Source organism: Orbicella franksi, chromosome 13, assembly GCF_964199315.1.
Source record: "Orbicella franksi chromosome 13, jaOrbFran1.1, whole genome shotgun sequence".
Taxonomy (NCBI): Eukaryota; Metazoa; Cnidaria; class Anthozoa; order Scleractinia; family Merulinidae; genus Orbicella; species Orbicella franksi.
Window position 1 is genome coordinate 22,656,256 of NC_138157.1, and position 24,280 is coordinate 22,680,535.

Consider the following 24,280-nt stretch of genomic DNA (forward strand, 5'->3'; position numbering starts at 1 on the left):
TTCTCCACAATACTAAGAATTTATAAAGCACGTGCAAAGCCACTGTTCTCCTCATTAAACCTTTTTTGGGTGACGTTCTCGTTGCCTTCATGGTTTGCTTAAGATCCCTATTATTCTAGACAGACAGCTGTTTCCTTGTTTTGAAATTTCTCGAGGTCGCTCAATTCTAGAATGTCAACTAATCATGACTACTGTTGGAACTTTCTAACATTCAGTTTTTCTCTGCTAAGACACTTGTCAATTATTTTCAACAGTTTTCACCAAGAGATAAATCATCTCCTGAAACTAGAATCCACTCAAGTTAACCGTAACTTAGTGAAAAAACAAACACATTTATTATTAACAACCGGACGCCATTATTACCTGGATTAGTGCGGTCCCTAGAAACAAGAACAAACTGGTGCAGGGATGTAAATTAAATTCCCGTGTAGATAACTCCGTTCAGAAAATTACTTTTTCGTCGAAATCTATAGTTTTCTGGTTTCGTAGATGTAGGTAATGACATTCTAGCAAACGTCAATCCCAATTTAGTTTGTCATTTTATCTGCAAAAATTGCAGTTTGGGAATATTTATTACACCTGCTACAGCGAAGGAAGTTTTAAATATAAGCTGACTTTCTATTGGTCGATTGTCGATGTAAGCCAATCAGGAAGGTCCTTATATTGCAAATAACATGTTCTCGTTAGTTTTTCTACTCGTAAAATGCATACAGTGATTGACCTAATGGCGGAGAAAAAGGGCGACGAAATTCGAAAGAGAAACAAGGAAATACCGTCATGGGCACCGGGAGGACCAGATTACGATCCAAACCTTCCTTATGGGCCGAAAGTTTATGTAGCAAGACGAAAGAAGCCCGACCCGTGGTGGGTGACAGCTATAGAGGTAACAATGAGTTCTGTATCTAACAAACGCGCATGTTTTTAAAAAGAGAATTCGAGCGTTAAGTACGTTGTTTATTTCCTTTTCCTCCGGATGCACCACTTCTTTTCGTATTGTTAAAGTAAGCTTGTAAGACAAGTAAATGCTTTGTACCATACTCTGTTTACAAAGGTTATGGTGGTCATAATTGTTTACCTGACCTGAAGTCTTAAGCTTATGAAAAAGGATGTATCATAAAAGATTCTCTATGATCTATTTTGCAATGGATCGAGTAGTCATTTATGAGCCTAAGGACACAAGTAATAATTAGGCCCAGGTTAAACGTCGAACTTCACATGAGACGAACTAAACTGACCGAATTAAGTCCATGATAAGTTCGACGTTTGACTCAACTGAGTTCGTCCGACTGAATTTAGATCGACCAACCCGTAGAAGGAGACGGGTAGAACGTGTTGGCGGATCTAAATTTAAATAGATGGCTGGCAACAGTTTCCAGCACTTTTCTAATGCTGTCACGAAAACTCAGACCCCAAAAACTCAGACCTTAGACCTCAGAACCCGAGAATTCAGACCCCGAAACCTCAGATCCCCAAAACCCAGACCCCGGAGCCTCAGACCCCCAAAACTCAGACCCCCCAAAACTGAAAAAAACATTTAAACTCGTCTCAATTATGTTTTATGGTCATGCAATGTCCATAGGCAACAGCCAGAATGGAGAGAGATATTTATTTTCTCATCTTCTCCGGTTTATCGCTGTCCCGTTGATTAAAAAGTGAAAAACTAAAAACCTGCAAAACTAAAAACCGCAAAAACTCAGACCCCGAAACCTCTGATCCCGAAACCTCTGATCCCGAAAACTCAGACCACAAAAACTCAGACCCTGAAACCTCAGACCCGAAAACTCAGACCCCTTGAAATTGGAAAAAAAAAAAAAAAAGATTTAAACCTGCCTCGATTCTTATCATCTGAAAAGTTTTAAGGTCATGCAATGTTCATAGGCAACGTCCAGAATGGAGTGAGATATTTATTTCTCTGGTTCATCGCTGTTGTGTCATTCAAACAGTGAAAAACCAACAAGGTTTAAAATAGTAGCCGATACTTTGATGACATTTGTTAGGGAATTTTTTACCGAAGAAATAGAAAGACAGATTCGCCATAATGCTATTCAAATTAAAGTCAGTTTTCTATTCCATAGTGCTTGAGAACTCAGACCCTTCGATTTACTTGTCATTCTCGTCAAGCAATTATCTGTGTTATATATGTCAGCTCGGTTTTGACAGTAATAACAACCTAGTCTACTGGCAACCACAAATTTTGATATGAAGGATCCGAAGTTTCCGAGGAAAACGGAAACATAAGAATGCTGGAGCAAATGATTTTGGAGAGCTGCATTATTACACTTCGTTACATTAGTAATAGTGGATGTTGTTTTAAATAAATAATTAAATAAATGCATATATCAAAATGTCTTCTACACTATTATTTCTCATGGGCAACGATGTGTGATTACACTTCTCATGTGGAGTGATTTTGTTACAAACCATATTTACATTTTGCATACATGTCGAAGATGATTGTGTGACTATGTTGCCTCTTCACTAACAAACACGGGGAATCCGTCCTGTCTAGCACTATGTAAGCTATATATTTTAGTTTAGCTTCGGCAGTACTCCAAATCTTAGTGAATATTGAATTTATTATTATTATTAAAACCAACCTCATCTGCAGGGCCCTCTCCTTGACGATTTAAAACAACAAATCTACAATTGTGTGGTGATTGCATGACGAGAATGACTGGTCAGAGTTTTCGAGCGCTGTGGATACAAAACTGACTTCAATTCTAATAACATTATTAGCGATTCTGTCTTTCTACAATACTGCTCAGAACCAAGCGAACATAAAACGTGTGTTCTGAACAAACCCCTAACTCGTGAAATGGCCCACGCATTTTTGCCAACGCGATAGGGCCACGTGTTATTGCCAACATGTTAGCCTTTGTTATTCATAACCAATATTCCTTTTGGGTTTAGGGTTAGGGTAGGGTAAATCACCAAAGAATTAAAGTTAAAGCTTATTAAATGGTGATCAGTTCCATTCAGTTCAAGCAATAAAAGCAGCCCATTGAATGAAAATTATGACGTCCACTGCGGTGTTTACACCACCTGTAAGGCCGATAATTTTACATTTACAAGAGATATTTGATGCCTTGATATTTCCTTTTTCCAGCAGAGTCAAACAAAAGAAAACTTGACTGGAAACTAGCCATTCTCGAGTAATCAGTTCACATGAGGTTAATACCGCAAAACATCCCTGATGTTGTTGAACATGAGGGCAGAGCTTCAGGCTATTAAATGCCTCAATAAAAACAAATGGCTCCTTTAGAAGCCACCAATGTTATAAAAGTCTTGACCATCAGGTTGAGATCGCTTTTTTTAAGTTTGTGCCCTTATCTAGCCTGCTCAGAGAAAATATAAAAATGCAATAATTTTTTACCCGAAAATTATGTAAGTAACCACTGGAAAAAAAGTTCCTTCAAACAGCGAAATGATTTTTCAGAGAAAGCAATATCATTGTTGCATTGCTTTCAATTATGCGCCAAGTTCTTACTTCATATTCTCATCTTAAGGACAGTGCTTACTTTTGTTAGTGCACATACTTTCTGTACATCACCCAAGGTACGGTTTAAGCACCATGTGGGCGCTGGGGTTGACATTGATGCAACTTAAACCAGGAACACTAAAAAAGAAGCATATTGCTAACCACTAACTCTTAACATCTTCTGGCTGAAAAACTAGCTGTTATCTGTCGAAAATTATACTGAAATCCAACTGTAAACATGTACCTGCAGATGGTGTAGTGCAGGCGCAAAACAAGTGCAAAATATGCAAATGTTTTACTTACTGGGGAGGTGACAGAAAAACATGTAATGGGCACCATAAAAGTTTTCAAAAAAGATCAATAACTTTAAAAAACGTGTGGTTACCTCTACATTTTATGTTATAAAATGGAAGTGGCAAGTGTATTCAACATGTGATTAGTTTCTGGTGTGAGCAAAAGGTATTTAGACTGTATTTTGGCTGAACCAGAGGAGGGCTGTCAGAGACGCTAAAAGTGCTGTTGCAACAATTTTGTTGTTAAAAACATCCCAAAAATCGTTTTTATGTTACTGCTTACCATGCAGTTTTAAGATCTTAATAAATGTGCTTGCTTTTCTGTTTGTGAAGGCGAATTCGAAGGAAATCTGTGAAGAAATATCCTTTCCTTCTTTTTTCAGAAAATACTGATGTCAGCATTTTTGTTGAGATTCGAGGCTAATTATCTTGAAAAAATGTGTGGCTACCCCAATTTTTCTTTGTGGATTCCAAAAGCCCTTGCAAAGGTCTATGTTTTCCATGTGGTCCTTACCTGGCACAAAAACCTTAAAGTTTGTATTTAGTAGACACTGTCCTTAAAATAACTTGTTTATGCAACATTTTGCGGCCTAATTAGCTATTGTTTTCTTCAAGAGTCGCAAAAACGTTTTGATCATATCGCTTGAATGCCTCAAGGGTCCTCAAGTTTGGACTGAAGGTCTTTTTTGTTCTGAAAGGATCAAATATCTTATTTGCGATGGAATGAATGAACACAAATCTAACGATTCTATAGTTTGTGCGAATATCATGGATGTTGATAATGGCTGGAACAATAGAAGAAGCTAAGAGAATTCATCCACTATAAATCCAAGACATTATTTCGCTTGGCATGTAAACCAATATGGAGTACTCTTAGCGGGGTTCAGCTGTAATTTGTGTGGACTTTAGTGAGACTCCAGACTCAGAAAACAAGTGTCGAGACATTGAGATTTTATAGTATGCCCAAGCTTGAAAATTTCGTCAAATACAAAGCCGAAATAGTACTTTAAATCGCTTGACATTTTGAAACAAAGATCTACGATTCTAAGAAGAATAGAATTACTTTTTGTGCTAATATTCTATAATAAATTAATTTCAGACTGCTGGGTATTTAGGTTTTTGAAAACACTTCCCAGCTACCAGGTGTCTAGACATGATAACGATCTTTTAAGATCTTAAAAGAAATAAAAAATTCCTGATGTTGTCTGTTGTTTTTTTCACAGTGCTGTTTGAAAGCTCGCTATCTCTATGTGTTGATTTTTCGAAATGCAAATCATTTTATTCATAAGTTGGACGAATGCAAACAGACAAAAAAAAAAAGGTCTGTAACTAACTGCCGCCATGTTCAGCCAGTACAGAAGAATTACATGTAGAACTTGCCTGCCCGTTGAAAACACATCATATTCATACTGAATGTTATCTCTAGAAAAGGTCGTTAACCTCCTTTCACACAGTAACAAAGGAAGCGAACGATAACCAAGCTCATGCATACTAATGTATTTACTTTAACGTGTTATAACGTGAAGTCCAAATGCAGTCTAACACAGCAAAACGCATGCGCGCATTTAACCCTTCGCGTTAAGAACACGCATTCGATGTTCGCTTAGTTCTGAGCAGTACTGTATTTCTTTGGTAAAAAATTCGCCAGCATATGTCATCAAAGTGTAGGCTGCTATTTTAAACCTTGTTAGTTTTTCACTGTTGGATCGACACAACAGCGATAAACTGGAGAAGGTTATGTACTTATTGACTGAGTAAGGTTGGGCTGGACAGGAAAATATTTGACCAAATTTCAATGTAATTTGAGAAGTAGCACTGAAGTTTTTGGAATTAGCAGTTGCTGCTTTTATCTTTCTGACTGAATTTATGAATCAGTGAGAGATACCTTTAGTACTTTATTCCTTTTTTTAATAAGAAAACATAACAGAAACTGATTGAATAAAAGACACACTTATTTATTCTTGGGTCCCTATACCATATTACTGTGCAGTGTAATAAAATTAATTACCTGCCAAAAGATTAGATTGTTCTCCTGGAATTTCAAACAATACTAACTGTGGGACCACCACTGCTGTTCTTCTGGACCCTCAACCTTAGGTTGAAGGAGTCCAAGGACTCCCAAAGGAAACATTGGAGGGAAAACTGTGTTGTGAACCCACTCTAAAGAGTATTTTTAAACTTTGTAAAACAGTGCATCTTATCATGCTTATTACAATCCGATATTAAAAAAATGGGGGTCACGGAGCTCAGTTTTGAGTTATAAGTGTTTAAAGCTGAAATTCAGGGTGTTTTTGACAGGTTGTATTGTTGCTATGGTAATCTATTGTGCCACGAAATTGATACCAACATGTTAACCAATGATAGTGCAGTTGTTTGATACCATGATTGTGGCATCAACCGATATAGCATGGTTGTAATGACCCATGCATCATGTCTTGGAAAGTGTTGGAAACTGTTTTGAGCCACCTTAAGTTTGACATTTGACTTAACTGTCGAGCTTTACTGATTTGGATTGACTCAATTTGCAATTTAGTTTGTCTCGTGGAGTTCAACATTTGACCTGGGCCTTAATGAGCATTGTTTTCTGTAGGTTTCAGTGGTTGTTGGTGTGCTGCTGTTCTTCCTTTACATGTATTATTACATGGATCACCTTCATTTCCATGTCCTAAATGCCTACGCAAATGTGGGAGTCTCACATGCCCAGCATCATGTTGCACACAAATACCTAAATGGTGAGAAAACATTTAATCTTTGGTTATCTTTTTTTTTTTTTTCTCAAGGGTGGGGGAGAGTTGTTGACATAACTTTTGAAATACTTATTTTTTGTTATATGTAGGGGCGTGGGGGTGGGGACATGTGGTCAGAAAGTCCTGCTTCCCGTACCATACTCTACTGCTTCCTGTACCTGTATTGACTACCTTCTCGCCCTTTTCTTTCCTGCTCTAGTTCTCGTCATTTAGCTGTGCAATTCTTAGGTTGAAGTTTACAAGCATGTTTTCAGCCCTAGTGTTGATGTACTCAGAGGTCTCATAAGACCTGAAATGCAACTCAGTATCACTTTGGGTTCTTGTTTTTGAAAGTATGAATTCCAATGCATTAATAAAAGGTTACACTTTTCTTTCTGTCCTGCTTCCCTTCATCTAAGAACTCCAGCCTTTTTCCCACTTTCTCCTCTCCTGTCTCCTGTATCCCTCCCACTCCCTATTCTTTGGGCTCCCCCACTGTCCCCCACTTTAATGCTAGGACTTGAAATTAACTTTTTTATTATATTATATAAGGAGCAAACTGGAGGCCAATCCCAAAATTTTGGTCGCCAGATTGTAATTTTTTTGGTTGTCATTTTTTTCATTGATGTTTTGCTCTAGTGTACACAATCTTCAACATAATTCTAAGTTTACATACAAGGGAACTTTATATAGGATAGTAAAATTTTAAAGAAAGAATACATAAAAACAACATAATTTATGAAATAATAATCAATATGAAAGTAGCTTCAGTTGCATTTTCCATGTTTGTTCTTCTTCCTCATCTAGTTCCATGTCTCTGAAATTTTCAGTCCTAAGCTAAGGCTTTGTGTGTTCAACGGACGTATTGTAATTAGTCCCCTGCTCTGCCACATTGTTGGTAGCTGTACCAGGCTCTGTGCACGTGTTGTTTAGTGCACCTGCAATACCTCTAAATAAAGAAGCTGCTGAATCAAACATGGCGATCAAGGCGATGATTGAAGAATCTCGGCTTAGTGTTGTTACATCTGTTCACATAAATTGCATCTTTCATCCACAAGTAAGGTTGATTTTCCTTTGAGGTTAAAAGGTTGATGGAAGAAAAGGTGAGTCGCCCACTGGCGACCAGTCCTTAATGTCTGGTTGCCAACGCTTGATGTTTGGTCGAATTGGCAACCAGTGAGTCACATTTTTGAGTCCTGAATGATGAAGCTATATTTGATGTTCTCTTGCAGACTAGAACTTTGCATGTAAAAGCATGTTGAAAAACAGATATGTAAATCGAAAATACATAGAGGGTAATAAAAGTAAAGGTCGAGATTTGTACAGTGTGTTTACTTTAAATGATGTAACATTGGGCAGATGTTGTGAAAACATGAATCACAATTTAGAAATTTGAGTTGACAAAAAAAGGTGAATCAAGAAAACAAACATGTGTCAAGAACTAGAGAACTGAGGGATCATGTGTACTAAAGGCATCCGCGGTTGAGTGTTCATTGATAACCGCAATCCACACCCTCGATCAACATCCTGAGCAGTACTTGATCGACACTCTATCAACACCTCGGTTGACACTTGATTGACACTTGATCGACATCTCAGTCGACAGTCTACTATTGACCGACTGTGGAGTGTTTATCGAGTGTTGACCTAGTATCGATTGGGATGTCGATCAAGATGTTGAGTAATGGTATCGATCGCAGATGCCTTCAGTACACATGATCCAACTGGAGAATACAAAGTGCCCCTACTCAATGTGAATCTTCACTCATCATTTTGTGTGATATTTTTCTTAAGGACATGGAGTAAAGAAAGATGAAAAAATGGCTTTTTACTGGTTCAGGTTAGTCTTCAATAACAAATCTACAGGACATGATTTCTTTGTGTATATAGAAGTGCAAATATGTCATCAGAGGTGAATATGTGTATGCTTAACCTCCTTTAGAGCTTCCACTGCAGTTTGAGTTTTGATCCGTTTTCCCCCTCATTTTAAAGGGCATACAGCAGTATGTAACATTTGAAATAGTCAAGTGAATCGTGGACTTCCAGTGTCTCTGCGCATGCTCTGAAAATCGGGTCCAGCCAGAGGTTGTGACTCTTGATGCTGACCAAGAGGAGTGTGGCCTCTGGGGACGAGAATGCTTGACTGCATGATCTGGAAAATATAGATGTAGAAGTGTTGGTGGAGCTAAATTGAAGTGTTCTTGATATGTAACTTGTTTTTTTGACAGTGAGCTCTGAATGTTACTTATTTCTTCCTGATTTCCATCTGTAGGACAACACAAACATTTAGTCCTTGGCCTGGCATGAATTTCTTTAAATTTTAATATCTTCCAATTTCTTAGTAGCTCACTAAAAGTTCAAAAGCCGCCTATAACGTGTCTTCCGTACAAACTATGTGCCATGCAATATAAGACTGTAGCAGTTGACGTCTATGTTAAGGTATCAGTATACCCCAAATGACCATCATTTGTTGGGGCCACTTTACAGTTGGACATTAGACACAAACCCCAGTAAAGTATATATTTTCTGAAAGCTTAAGAATTGTAGATTACGATTGCTTGTCTGGTTTGTTTTTGACCTGGGTTAAGCTTTGAGAGTTGATAAAACATGCATTCTCTTCACTAAAATAGTCATAACTTTTGAAAAGAGCAAAAAATAAAAATTCCCCAACATGTTTTTTTGGGCCTGATTATCAGGCAACATTCTCCACATTTCAGCAAAAAATGTTGAAAACTGGCCGGAAACGAACTCAAAATATGCGCTTCACTAGCTTATACGAAGGAAAATGTGATACTTCTGGGCAAATTTCTTCTGGTGTAATGAGGTAATTACACAAAACGTATCAATGTACCAATGTATCCTTTGCAATATCTGAATTCCATTGCTCTTGTGCCCAGGTTAGCAAGAAAATAATTTTTGCTTCTGTTTCTTCCTTTCGATTTTTAAAACGCTTTAGCTTAGAGATGCTGTAGACAACGCAAGAGTGCACTCAGAAACAACGGAAAGGAAACCCCATGAGATAGCGAGATAGCGAGATAGCGATTGAGTTGAGATGTTACCTTTACCGTTACCGCTTTAAATGGCGAAAGTCCCGAGGAAGTAATGCTTAGAGAATGTCAAATGTCTTTCTTGTCGAGTGCAAGTGACTTCTCCTGTTTGAAGCAGGAACCTTTGTCACTAGCAGCTAATGCATCAGTCCAATTTGGATCAAATGTTTACCCAGCCAGCTTTTTTCTCTGTGGTGCTTTCTTCACTCTTGCAAATGGACACAAACTTTTGTTTCTTTGACGACATATTTAATTGAACTATATCAATAGTCTACAAACGGAGAACACTCAGAGCAGCTTGTTGACTACCAAACACAAACGTTTGATAATCATACTTCGTGGCAATAGGTCATGCAACTTTTTAATGCAAGTTTATTTCTCTTGACAACCCATTGACAGGTATAAATTAAAGGTTTTTGGCTTATAATTTTGCTTGGAGTCAATCTTTTTTCATAAAATTTTTTTAAACGAGAGATTGCAACAAGATCTACTGAAAGAGAGGAAAACAAATTGAATTTTTTTTGAAAAATGGTCAATTTTGGGGTATACTGATACCTTAAGCGTGGATGTTATAATGTTAGTGAGATTATGACTAGTTTTCCGCAAAATATCTAGTCTTTCATTAACAGGGCACAGTGATGAGCACGTGAAGCACTATAGGTTTTCATTCACAATTTTTTTTGTGTTTTGTCCTTTATGATCAGTACATTAACTAGATTATCTGCCACATCCTGTTGAATGAAAGCTCACCTCATTTTGGACTTTGTTGTTATGTAATTGGTCTGTTCAACAGACCACCAGCAAACCATAAGTACAATTATAGGAAAAGAATGTGGTTTGGATGTGAGCAGCTGTTTCTTTGGGGGAAGCGTTGCGTGACATCCCAAAAAACAGCTGTGGAGGAGACTATCTTTTTGTTCTTCAATTTTTGTCTCCAGGGAAGCAACAAAGAATGGACATGGGCATGGTGCTTACAATCTGGTTGCTGGACATTTACAGGGTTATGACACAGATGTTGAGGAACAGTAAGATATTCTATCAGTTTTACTGAATAAGAATTCATTTTAAAGATGGCTGCCTGGGGTTGGTACATTTTGCTGACCCCTAGTCCATGGACTACCCCAATGGACCTGGTCCATGGACTACTTGAATGGACTACCCATGGACTACCCTAAATGGACCACCCTGAAATCTGTGGCAAACATAAATTTAACAAAGCTAAAACACGAACAAAAGATGTGATCGATCGACAAACACATTACGGAACACTTGCAATTTAACAGATTTAATGATCCTGAACAAAATCAGATCAGATCAGTAGCGATTTAATCCTCAAACGTTTCCCACCTTAACATCTGGACCTTTGTCATGAAATATTGGATTCGAGCGAGTTTTCTTTTTGTTTAATAGTCCTGCATGATAAGACACGACATTCACATAACCCCATACACCCATACACCACCATCTTGTATTTCTTCCCCCTGGCCAAATGAGTGTAGCTAGCGGGCGCAGTAGTTGCTCACGAGTCGCTCACGGTCGCTCACAATATGAAAAGGATGCTAGATGGTAAGTGGAAATTTGGCATATATAATCGCATTCATCTGTGACTTGTGAGCCAATTCTTTATGCCATGACAGGGAACGAGAAAAGCAACTCATTTCCTTTATTTCGGTTGTAATATTTTCTGACAAAGGTCCAGTTGGGGATTAAATCTGTTACATCGCAAATGTTCCGTAATTGTGTTTGTTGATCGATCACATCTTTTGTTCGTGTTTTAGCTTTGTTAAATTTATGTTTGCCACAGATTTCAGGGTGGTCCATTTAGGGTAGTCCATGGGTAGTCCATTCAAGTAGTCCATGGACCAGGTCCGTCGGGGTAGTCCATGGACTAGGGGTCAGCGAAATGTACCAACCCGGCTGCCTGGGTCCACTAGCCCCTATGGTTTTACCAGGCAGCCAATATGCTATCTATTTTTAATTTTTCTCTTTTTTTTGTTCGGGAGAAACTCGGAGCTTTCGCTTTAGCATGAAGAATTAATTTGAACATGCGGTAGTGCAGTGAAGCACGTCTTTGAAATTTTGATAATTTTTTTGCTTTTAAATAGGTTTCTTTGCCTCAGCTTGAAAGAAAATTATTGTTACTGAATTTCCTTTCACATTTCTTTCATTTTGTGCCCTGTTTTGGAGAATTTTAGTTTTTAAAAGTGAACAGTATTTTTGCATGCTGGATTTCTGCATATTTAATTTACAGCAACCTCTGCGGTTTGTTTGATTAGTTTATTCGCTTCGTTCAAATATATTTTTTGGAGTCTTATTCAGCTACTACAGAACTGCTGAGAAAAGAACTAAGTGGTCACCAATTTAGCACAGTTGAAATACAATTGATCTCAAAATAATTTTGCTTTTGTCGTCTTTTTGACTTACAACTTTCATCTTTCTTTTGCAGCGCTGTAATATTTTGCAGTGCAGCAAAGAAATTATTTGATTTCTTGTTTTCAAATTGGTTTTTACATGTGTCTGCCTTATTTTCCGTTGTTTTCTTAAATGTTAGCCGTTATAGTATAAGAATGGAAATTCTGTCATATTTGGTTTCAATTTGTCTTCCAAAGTCAATAATAACTCATTTTCGCATGTTGCCACTGCGTTTATAATTCTTTTGTTATTTCTTTCCGTCATCATTGCATTCTTTTCATTTGTCTTACTTTTATGTTATCAATATTCTGTTAGGTTTTTTCGCATAATTTTGTTTTGTTTCAGTCCCCTCTTGTATGCATTTTTCTAGTCTATTTGTGCATTTTCATTGCGACGCTACAGTTTCCTGTTTCATTTACCGCCTTCCGCTTTCCTCTTTCGTTTTCCTAGCTGTTCTTGTCATATAATGTTTGTAAGTATCATCTACCTTTGGCTCGTTATTTCTTTTTTTTATTGTATTCGTTCATAACTTGTGATTTATTTTGTTTGTAGCAATCGCTCGCTTTTCATCGCTTTCTTCCCTTTCATCGTTTATCACCACACTCTGTTGTTTGAATTGTACATTTCGTCGTATTGATTAAAGCACATGTAGCGTTTTGAACATCTGACTACAATATCACATATTCAATTTTCTCGGGTTCTGTTGTGCATTTTGTCACGCGGCATTGAAGAAATAATATAATTTCTTGTTTTCTCATCAGTTTTATACATCAAGTTGAGTTCTTTTTGTTGATATTTTTTAATATTTTGGCTCTTCATCTATTCAGCTTAAAATAAACGATGTCTTGAAACCTAATCTTGTGAGTGGGGTTACTGCGCATATGGTTTATTTTAAGTACTCGTGCTTGTTCTGAAATGATAAAAAATCGTCGGGATTCTAGGGGTGGGTTGCATGCAATTTCCTTCGGGCGTCAGTGGGTTAACATTGCATAATAATATTATTGACAAAGATTTTGAATATAACAGATCAAGGTGATAATTATAAAGTGCCTGAGAGAGAGTCTTACTCTTAGCCTGAGGTTGAAGATGTTATATTTGTTGAAGCCGCTGGTAAGGGACCTTGGGGTTGCTTGCAAGAGCACATTCTTGTACGTGAACAGCTCTACTAATGACCACTTTTTTGCATGCTTCTACTGAATTTTCTCTTTGTAATATTTTGACTGTGGGAGAAATTGTTGTTTAATAAAAGTGTGCTCCATGTCAGTCATGAAAATGTATAAAATATATCATCGACATCTACCAAAACTCAACTTTGCTTTCAGCCTTAAGTTCTGAAGGGCATGTGCGAATGGTAACCATTAAGTATCATTTGAAGTACATAGTATTTACAGCGTATATCTTTTGTGTTTTTTTTAGTGAAGTTGAACCTCTTCTTAAAATGGCAGCAGACAAAGGTGTGGAGGAGGCCAAGAAAGCCCTGAAGGACCTGTATCCACACAGATACACATGACATGTGGGTTAGTGAAATTTGGAATGTCATACAGGGTTGTCGCTAAGTGCCAGCTGTCAACAAAATTAGCCAGTTGGATTTTGGCTGGTGATCACTTGGTAAAGGGTAACAAGTGAAGTTTAGGTCACACATGTACAATCATTTCCACATTGAACTATATATATTGTCTAAATGAAAAGATTTATAACATTTGTATAATTCCTGACCACCTTGAGTATCAGTGCCACGAGTTACGTATAAATTGAAATAAAATCTTGTTTTGAGCACATTTTTAAGGTCCTCTTTTCCTGCATCTGCCATCTTGTAAGCGCAATGCTCGGTAGCCCTGCATTCAAGACATTGCAAAAGATTTAGAACAAAATTTTGTTACTAGTTTCTTTAGGTCGCAAATATGCACTTTCCGGGAGCTGGGTCACTGAAAATCTCAGCTGTCATTTCTATTTCCATAGCTACAACCCTATTCATTTCTTATCTGTAAATGTTTAGAAATGTACTATGTTTCATAAAGGTAAGACACTGATTTAATGGCTGATACTTTATTTTAAGATGCTTAGTCCATTGTCTTAAATAAATTGGTGACTCAATGTTACTCGCTCGCTGATAGAGCTTCAAAACAAGATCTCGACAGTGTCTTGAGCTGGAAACAGCGGACTAATCAACAAAAACAGTCAACACTTTCGACCATGTGCTTTCTTGTTTATTACATGTATACCACAAGGGCTATGGGAGTTACAACTCTATGGGGATTATGGGTCACGACCCTCACACTCTCCTCCCCTCAAAAAAATGTCCTCAGTGACATGTCAAAACTAAACTGCTTACAATATCTCTGAGTCCTATGAATCTTATACGTAATACTTCTGGTAGACATAAATCAAATTCATTTCGGCGGGTTGCGTGGGTCCACAGAACACATGATAAACAGCTAATCTTCAAGTTATCACACTTTGTAAAAGTGTTGACAGAAATCCTTGTTCCTTCAATGATGGCACAAAGTACTTATTACGTTAATGCTAACATGTTCACTTGGTCCTATTTTTTGATAAACAACAAAGTTAGAAAAACAATGTTGTCATGCAGTGTCTTGGTAATGGTTTAGATATCCTCCAAAACTGTCCTAGTGATTACCAGCTAACTGGGTACAAAGGAATAGTTGGAAATCATACTGTGGACAGTACCAAAGTGGTTGGTGGTGAGGTGGCATGCCTAGCCACATTGGAAGCAGATTTGGTGCAGCTGAAACTGTATGCATATGATTAGTTACTCCTGGATAAAATGAAGGCTGGCCAGGGACATCATACGTCGTATGGACAGGTGGTCTTCTGATTTGTGGCTGTCAGGTTTCGACGGGTTGAGATGTAGGAGATTGGGACCGCTCGGGTTCTACACGAGGAGTGTACTCATTCCGCAAGTCATTGACAGGTAGCTCAGGTTCTACTTCCAGTAAGTGGTCAGCAGTACCATCGGTAGCTACAGAATCCTGTGTACCTAACTCTTCTGTTCCTGGGTGTTCAACAGTGTTACTTGGATGTTTGACCTGCAGTTGGTCAGGTGTGAAGGATGGGATGTCTTCATCATCATTGGCCTTACTGACTGGACAATTTGTAGGTTGATTCTGCTTGCTGAGCTTTGATGAAGGATTTCTATTTCGCTGTCCAGCACTGTCTTTATCCCTGGGTCTTACGTCAGCCTTTTCACTGGCAAGTATGTGTAAGGTAACAGTAAGTTGCGGTGCAGCACTCTTTTCTTTGTCCTAGACTCAGATCAGACTTTGTATACTGGGGTGTCTTGACCTTTTTGTTCTACGATGACATACACTTCATTTTCCCAATACGATTGCAGCTTTCCTGGTCTTCCTCGTTCACTCAAGTTTTGGACAAACACTCTATCGCCTGGTTCCAGCACAATCCTGCACACCTTCTTGTCATACTGCTTCTTCCCCTGCTGGGCATTCCACTGGGCAGTTTCTGAGGCAATCTTGAATGCCTCTGACATAGCATTAAATTTTCTCCACTTCTTTACCTACTTGGGGTAGTAATGAAACCCACTGGGAGGCTTAAGATTGAACATCAGATCAACAGAAAGGCGTGGGGCTCTCTCAAATAGTAGGAAGAATGGTGCGTAACCTGTGGCATCATTCTTTGTACAGTTGTACGCATGTACCACTTTATTCAGATGATTGCACCATCTGGACCTGTGCTTTTCAGGCAGAGTCCTGAGCATGGATAGGAGTGTCCTATTGAGTCTTTCTACTTGTCCATTTCCTTCTGGATGATACGGTGTTCTTCTAGAGTGACGGGCTCCAATAAGTTTGTCCAACTTGTAAAACAGTTTATTTTCAAATTCACCGCCCTGATCATGGTGGATTGTTTCTGGGAGTCCAAACCACAAAATGCAATCGTTGTATATCTTTTCTGCAACTGTTTTTGTAGACTTATCTTTGGTTGCATAAGCCTGAGCGTATCGTGTGAAATGATCCATAACGACCAAAATGTATTCATAACCTCCTGTACTTGCTTCAAGGTGGAGGAAATCCCCTGACACCATCTGAAAGGGCGCTGTGAAATTAACTCACTCTTGTCTTCTTTAACATCTTTGAATGGCAGTGGAATGCCAACTAATATCTCAATGATGGCTTGGAAAAAGGTCACATTTTCCTCTTCCTCCAATTACCTGTTAACTCTTTCTCGATAACATTAGCGATTTTATTGATGATCGGAATCTTTGTTTTGTCGTTCAATTCCTCTTCATTTATCTTCAAATGCTATTGCAACTAGCTAGGTATTTTCCACGGTCGCTTTGCACAGTTCTGTGTGGATTCTTAATTGAAGTTCCTCTGCCATCTCTTACTTGAACTTTTATCATGACACTTAACTCGACAACAGTGTTTCCCCCAGACCATCCCATTGTGGGAATCCCGCGTTGCAATCTCTATGGCCCCAGGAAAAACAATAAAAGGGCCAATTTGGCCCTTTCCTTTTACACGGCTGCAGGCTTACCACAGGCATAGTATTTTAAAAGCTATCCCAGAGCTCAAAATTGCGACCGATACGGTCGCCAATACAACTAACATTTCATCCATGGCAACCAAAAATTCTGGTTTAGTCGCCATGTAGGCGACTACATTTCTCTGTGTTGACAATCAATAGTGGTTATTTTCTCACACATTATGTCCTTCTAGAAAACCATATTGAAAGATCTTTGCTTCTAAAACATTCAACATAAGAAAAGAAGTCGGTCCATCCTTTTGCTTGCTGTATTGATTCTCTTATATCGGAAAACTTCTAAATGGCTGATCGTGCTTGAAATCACCCTATAATGCATTGCAAACCCTTGATGATTGACTACGTCATGTATGCCAATGGATAGTTTTCTTGAATGCACGGGTCCAAAAAATGCGCATTTGGCGACTTTTTTTGACCAATTATTATTTATTGGCCCCTTTCTCAAAAATTGGCACCTATAAAAGGTCTTCAGGGACGACTTTGGCCCTCGAGTGAAATTTCTGGCTGAAACACTGGATAATACAGGTTTTTAGTCTCTATCCTCGTCTGGTTGGTTGCATCATCATCAACAGAACAGTTCAGTGGGCGTGCAGCCATATTTGCATCACTCGTTGACATCGGCTGATGTTTGGACATGTAAATGACGGCGTTCTTTCCTTCTATCAGCTGAACTGCCCGGTTGGAAACACCAATTTTGTTACTTGCTCGCTGATAGAGCTTCAAAACAGGATCTCAACAGTGTCTCAAAAGGGAAACAGTGGACTAATCTGCAAAAACAGTCAACACTTTTGACCACATACTTTCTTGTTTATTACACTTCTACCACTAGGGCTTATGGGAGTTACAACTCTAGGGGGATTATGGGTCACGACCCTCACATCAATTTATATATTCGATCCATTACTGTATTTGAAGTACCAATACAAATATATAGGTATGCATCATAGGGCGATTTTACAGTTTATGGTTGCTTCAAAGTTAAGTACTGATAAGTCTGGATCATCAGTGGTACAGCACACATTCTCTCTTGTGATCATTTTTATAGGGGTAACCATAAAGGATGTTGTAACTCATTTTTAAATCCTAATTATTATTATACAAGTTAATATATTTGAAGGAAATCAAAGCCATATTTTTCAGCAAAGTGCAAATTTCTCAATTGGTTTGAGATATCTTTGATGGTATTTTTAATGCTCAACTGAAACTTTTTAAGCTGTATATAAATACAATAATAAAATTGTTTCTCTGTTTTCATTCAGTTGCTTTCCTTGCTGTTACTGTTAACAGACACATTCAGCATTTCCTCTTTTGTACATCAATTTTCAGGTTATTGAACCAAGACATGGAATTCCTTCCACAATGAAATATAATTTATTACCAGGAAGAGCAATGTACCAGTATCTAATATTGTAAATAACTGCAGTTTAACTACAGTGTTAATATATTTTGGGGGGTTATGCCACAGCAGAGGAATCTGGTTTTAGCACTGGGTGGGGTTTGATGCCAATAGTCAGTGGATTTGTGGTTTAAATAGTTGTTTTTCTGCATGGTTGTGACTTATAGAATTTGTAATAGAGTATACCTATGCAATCATTATTGACAAGAATCCATGTGTCTTTTAGTAGATTTAATTCACTTGTCATAATCATGGCATAGGAGAAATCTCAGTACCAATAAAAATGTAGACTACATCATGGAAAATGCTTTGTATGATATTTATTCACTCATTGAGGCTTATCTGAAAAGAATGTGTGAGCACAGCGAACAGATGAGAATTCAACTTGTGAATGAAAATGGTATGCGCACATTTTTCATGAAGTACAATTGAGCCCTGCCATTTTGAACTCTCAGGGGATGTGAAAAATAGTTCGAAATAGCCGATAGTAAATGACTAAAAGATGCTGTTATACTGTAATTTATGACTTTACAGTTCAAAAATAACAGGGAGTTCAAATTAGCGGGGTCCAACTGTGGTAGGGATTAGCTAAAATTGCAAGCAGTTGTCACTGCTAATTTAACTGCTAATTTAACTCATATTTTCAGTTTATATACCAAGTGTATGTGGCAATTAATATTTAAAAGAAATATTTGTTATTAGCACAGTGAAGTACAAAAGTAATATATTCAGGAGATCAACCATGTGAAAGTGTAGGGAAAGTTGTCAAAAAATGTGACTTGGACCCCTAAAGGAGATTAATCTAGGTCTTATCTGGGTGTGGCTCAAGTTTTAGTTGATCCCTAAAAGATGCTAGAATACAGAGTATGTGTTGTGGTTTAACATTACCCTTGGTATGATTTACACAATTTGCTGTTTTGCTTTGTGCGTTTAATTTATCCAGGGTAACGCAATTCCTTGATCTGATCACTTTTTTCTTTTTTGTTTTTGTGTATAAGGATTGCTTAGAGTACTATTTTCCATCCAGGGGCCTGTTTCTCGAAAGACCCGGTAAATTATCGGGCCCGATAGCTTATCGGGTCCGTTATCGGGAAACTTTATCGGGCCCGAAGTAGTGTTTCTCGAAGCACCCGTAAACTCTCCTGGTAATTACCGGGCCCGGAAAAATGACGGACCGTTACCAGTCTCTAGCGTGTGCCTCGCGCTCGTTCGCAGGAGAAGGAGTACGACTTGGTACGACAAGTTTCATTTCATTCGATTTCATGCTGCTGATGTATTCGATGGGGGTGGACTTTTTTCACCAAAAACAAATCAATATGGCAAAAAATCAAAGCCTCGCAATTATGTTCATTGGTTATTATAACCCTGAGAATATTCAGTTAAACTTTGCTTAAAGCAAATAACATTGTGTTTGTCTCGTTTATAACATTATGTTTGTGTTATTTACTCAATGTTAACTCACATTCCAATCCAAAAAGTAAACATAACTCAATACTTCATGATTGATGAATGATCAGTAAACAAAGTTCATTGTACCTCTAAATAACTAGTTGAAAAGCTTCAGCTAAGAACATCCAAAGTCCATAGTTACCAAAGCGGGGAGGGGAGGGAAGGGGAGAAGTGGACTGAGAACCAATCACATTAAAGGAATTTGCTAGCATAAAGTTATGAGGATTTGATATATTGACCATATGAACTATAATCTAGCAACAGTTTGCAGAAATCTATCATGGTGCAAAAAGTAACTTAGATGTTCTTGCCTTTACACCTTCCAACTGAAAATGTTTGGCAAAGTAAAGTTAAGTAAACACATTATTTATAAGGCGATCTCTCACCAATACACCAGCATTATTATGAAGGTGAGCTGGTACCTCAATTACCAAGTCTGGTTCACGAGGGGGTTGCTCTATATGATCAGGGAGTGGTGTTTTGTCATAAATGCACATATTGTGCAGCACAGCAGTTGCTGTAATGATAGTGCAACAACGATTGGGATTGAATTACAATGCGCCTCCAGATACATCGAGGCATCGAAATCTGGACTTCCATAGGCCAAAGGCCCTCTCAATGGTGTTCCTAGTTTTTGTATGAGCCTTTTGATATCTCCTTTGAGGTGCGTTGGAGACATCATCAGGCCTAAAAGGGGTCAATAAATATGGCTGGATCCCATAGCCACAATCCCCAAGCAGCCAGCCATTTTGTCCACCGCCATCTTCAAGGTGTGCATGGAGCATGCTGCCATTGAATACTGCTTAATCGTGAACAGATCCCTGCCATCTGCACACAAAGTTAGTGAAAGAAAGTTGTGCATTGCACACTGCCATGGCATTGATAGCATGAAAGCCCTTATGGCGGACATACATGTGTTCGTCATTATATGGAGCCCTAATGGGGATCAACGAACCATCCACTGCTCCTATCACCCCTGGTATACGTGCAATTTTGAAGAAATTCGCCATTGTTTCCTGTCAATCAAGAACAAAATTTGTATGCATTGAGTTTCAAGCAACATTCTCCCTGTCTGTTTCCTCAAGAATTCCTGCTAAATTCAAAGCCCACCATTCCCTATGCTTTCAGAATGCCACTCCAAAGAACTCCCCGTTGCCCTCAAAATTCCAAAAAGTCACTGATGTAGTGTTTTTGTTGTAATGAAAATATGCATATTTTCTGGATTTACTCATTTTATTTAGAACCGAAGAAATTTATGTACTGGAAAGTTCTGTGATAAATCAGTTGCACAGAAATCTGCTGAAATTTTGGAAACCTTTTTATACTTTGACTATTTGGTATTCAAGTCTAGCTTCAAAATGTACTTACTTTCAGCTCGGTATTTCCGGTTGGAAACACTCTCCACTCTGCAGCCACGTTTTTAAGGCATTGCGAGACCTCTAACAAGGATCTGCTAGAACTTGCCTTTGAAACTCCCATTGTGTCGCCAATTACTGTTAGGAAACTCCCCGATACATAGTATCGGAGAGCTATAAGAACCTGAAAAGGGATTATAGATGTAATCAACATGAATCATGAATCATTGCAGTGAGCATCAATTTATCAGGATCAGTGTGTTTTTGCAGAGAAGTCAAACAAATAATTACTGTGCGGACCGCCGAGGAAACAGAGTCCGCGTTGTCAATAGCGTGTCCTACCTCAACGCCCACTTCAACAGCCTGTTCTGGTACTGATAAAAATTTAGTTGCTTTATCAAGTGTAGAGAATATTGGGAGTGTGGAAGGAATTCGTACACGTTTTAAAACTGAATAGCCAAAGTTCAACTGGCGCGATTTAATCGTTTCGAAGCAAAATTTCTACAGATCCCAAATCGACTTTATATTTTAAAACAAGTTGATCAAGTGAAATTCGAGTGAAACTATTTTGCGAAGAGGGAGATGATTTTTAAGTTCTTTGTTCTCGTTGAACTACCTATCGTGAGTACAGTGTACTTGTTACACTGCTGAAATCTGACTCATGTAGGAAACACCATTCGTGTATTTCGCGGACTGCGGATATGTATGAGTCTCTCTTCGCGACCGCTATATTTTATTCACATTTTTTTCTGCGTAGTATGTCTGATTTCTAACTACCTCCTTGTTACGGAAACTCGGCAAATTCCAATAAAGAAACTAGTATAGCTTGCAGCTCGCTGTACGGTTATGTTTGCGTGACAGAAACCCAATTTGATGCGTAACAGGAAGCCATTTCGAGGTAATAATTAAGTCTTAATGTGCGGCCGCTACCGCGTTTACTGTCAGGATTTATTTATTTATTTTTTCTTTCGCCCTTGGTTGATAATTTTAAATAACAAGAAAATAGTAATAGTTTTAAATTTATATAGCGCTTAAATGCAATTGCAAACACGCGCTTTTGAAACATGTAAAAGACAACACTAACAATAGTACTACATTTGCGATTTCCCGGTAACTTTACGGGAGGTCACGACCTCCCGTAAATTACCGGGCAAATTACATGGCAAAATATCGGAATGATAACACGATCGAAAATAACGGGAGCTTCGAGAAACACCCGAAAAGTTTACGGGGACTTACCGGGTGACTTACTGGGCCCGATAATTTACCGGGTCTTTCGAGAAACAGGCCCTAGGTGTTTAAACGAGCAAAATATAATCATAACAGACATTTATTGGGCAGCCTGTAATAGACTTGCATCAGCTCCCTATGAAATAAATAAATATGCAAATGTTTGCCAACACCTTTCATTTAGTTCGTGACCTTATTGGTTATTTTTTATTTACCACTTAGTTACAAATTAAAAGTAAAACCAAGCATTATTTTATTTATATCATTTTAAACCTGTTGTCATTTGTAATTGAAAGTTTTTAGTTTTAGTGTAAAGTTTGAGTATAATTGCTAAATAAAGGATAGGGATTGAAGGACAATAAACGATACTGTAGTGATTACTCAGATTATATGCAAGTACAATGGGCTCTTGGATAATGTTAGCGTTAAAGGATCAAGCCTCCCTACAACCCTGACTTGTTTTTACAGCCCCCTCCCTCCACCTATATCACGAAGAAATTTCCACCTTCCCCCCCCTTCAATATCTCTGTTTCCTTGCGCCCCTCGTCATAATCTAATTGTTAATTATCCTCACAAATGTTACTGTGGTATTCTTTTGGTCTTTTCTCTTTAATCATAACAATTACAGTTTCCTCAAATGTGATTGGTGCATAAACTGCTGTACTTTGCTCTAATTAATCTGCAAAGCTGTAATCGGACAGTGTAATCGGACAGTTGCCTGTAATCGGACACCTGTAATCGGACAGTTACATGAGCCAATCATTTTAAGTCCTCTCCACTAAATCCACCAATCACAACATTGATTACAATCACTATCGTAACCAATTCAAGAGACTGACTTTGTAAAATTGTGGAGGTTTAGTCTCTGGTGACTGGTTTAAAAGAAACTTAACAGCCATTTTGCAAGCTATTCTCCATGTATTTTTTAATTATGATATTTAAAAATGACTATTAAACGCTCTTTTTCAAATAAATTTTTGCTTTTGTGGGAAATTGTAATTGTTATGATTAATTGGTAACAGAACATCGTGTCGTCCAATTCAGTCTGTAACTCGTGATTAACAAATCGGACTCCCGCTTCGCGGTCGTCCGATTTTGTTAATCACTCGTGTGATTACAGACCAAATTAGACTCCACTCAGTCCTATTACCATTTCTAAAAAAATAAGAAATTAAAATGAAATATATAATGTCATTTTGCATTTCTTATTTTTTTCTGATTTTGTATTTGTTGTTAATTAAGTGAATTTATGTAACTAAAATAAGTGTAAATAAATTGAATTAAACTGAGAAAGCAAGGTGAGAGGAAGGAACAAATTTGGATCCCCTCCACCCTCTCTCCTCCCCGAGCCCTCCCCTGAGCCTGATTCTATCAACGCAAAAGGGCTCTGGGAACGAGCTGAGTCGCTGTTAATCACAAACCAATCACAACTGAGATTCGTTGAATGTGAATAAATTTGATTGGACAAAGGATTGGACATGGAAAATGCAGCCAATCACAAGCTTAATTTACGGTAAAGTACAAATTTCAAAAGTAAAACTCTCTACGCACTGCGAGTGGCAGCGAGTTCGAGAATTAGCGTGCTTGAAGAATTGTTGATTCCACGATTCAAACCACAGTTTTGTCGAAAGAGAAACCATGTCGGAGAACCGCATTCGAAGTTTCAAGAACAAAGGGAAGGACTCGAGTGTAAGTTTGTGTCCTGAGTCGTAAGTAAAACACTGTTTGGTTGACAGCTGTGAGAACTGAATTTGAAGTTGATCGTACATTGGATCGTAATGTTTTAATTGTTAGTGTTATGCACGTTGAGCGTAACTTAAGCTGGTCAAATTGTGATCTTGTTCGTTAAACAGATGGAAAGGATAGTTATTTTATAGCTCGAAGCTTATCTTAATTTGTTCGTTCGAAGAACGGAGAACGAGCGTCGCCAAGCTACCTAAGCTTGCTGTTTAGCGAAACAAACTCAATCTTCTGAGCTTATTAGGACGATGGCGCGGAAATTTTCCAGTCGATAGATTTTTTTAAAATTTTTACTGCAGTCAGATAATGAGTTACTTGTGTCAGAAATGCAAAAAAAATGGGGGTCACCGACTTCGTTTCAGAGATAAAGCGTGTGGAAAACTACCCTGGTTTTGAAAAATTGGCCCACTTAATTTAGCATGTCTTACAGCAGTTTATTAACTTTATAGTTAAAAATATCGAAGGTGAGTCAACGGAGGCAAACGATCTTAGTCATATTTGTAGAAGTGGGTCTGTTGCGTAAATAAATCCAAATGTTACCAACGTTTTCACAAAACTTAACCCTCTAAGAACCATTTGAGACCGCACAGATAAACGAAGAGCTAAAAAGAACGGAATTCGATGGTGCATTTTGCAAAA

At 38.1% G+C, this 24,280-nt stretch overlaps 2 protein-coding genes across 2 annotated transcripts in view; both read left to right on the top strand.

The window, feature by feature from the left end:
* The first annotated feature begins 688 nt into the window (after positions 1 to 688).
* On the top strand, positions 689 to 17,937 carry LOC145465878 (uncharacterized). Its single transcript, XM_081449640.1, has 6 exons — positions 689 to 883; positions 6,362 to 6,503; positions 8,292 to 8,337; positions 10,483 to 10,569; positions 13,373 to 13,473; positions 17,798 to 17,937. Exons 1-5 carry the CDS (start codon positions 704 to 706, stop codon positions 13,464 to 13,466), a joined length of 549 nt encoding a protein of 182 aa, XP_081305766.1. The 5' UTR covers positions 689 to 703; the 3' UTR covers positions 13,467 to 13,473; positions 17,798 to 17,937.
* A 5,124-nt stretch (positions 17,938 to 23,061) lies between these two features.
* LOC145465869 (importin subunit alpha-3-like) overlaps positions 23,062 to 24,280 on the top strand; it is a 40,638-nt gene continuing 39,419 nt past the window's right edge. The window contains exon 1 of the mRNA XM_081449629.1: positions 23,062 to 23,590. Within this exon, the coding sequence (XP_081305755.1) occupies positions 23,540 to 23,590 (51 nt within the window). The 5' untranslated portion in view covers positions 23,062 to 23,539. The remainder of the gene's footprint in view (positions 23,591 to 24,280) is intronic.

What these genes read in the sequence shown, in the direction of transcription:
- LOC145465878 (XM_081449640.1), top strand. Translation starts at nt 704, where the DNA reads ATGCATACAGTGATTGACCTAATGGCGGAGAAAAAGGGCGACGAAATT. An exon ending in ATGGCTTTTTACTGGTTCAG is followed by an intron (nt 8,338 to 10,482) that starts GTTAGTCTTCAA and finishes TTTTGTCTCCAG; the next exon opens with GGAAGCAACAAAGAATGGAC. An exon ending in GACACAGATGTTGAGGAACA is followed by an intron (nt 10,570 to 13,372) that starts GTAAGATATTCT and finishes TGTTTTTTTTAG; the next exon opens with TGAAGTTGAACCTCTTCTTA.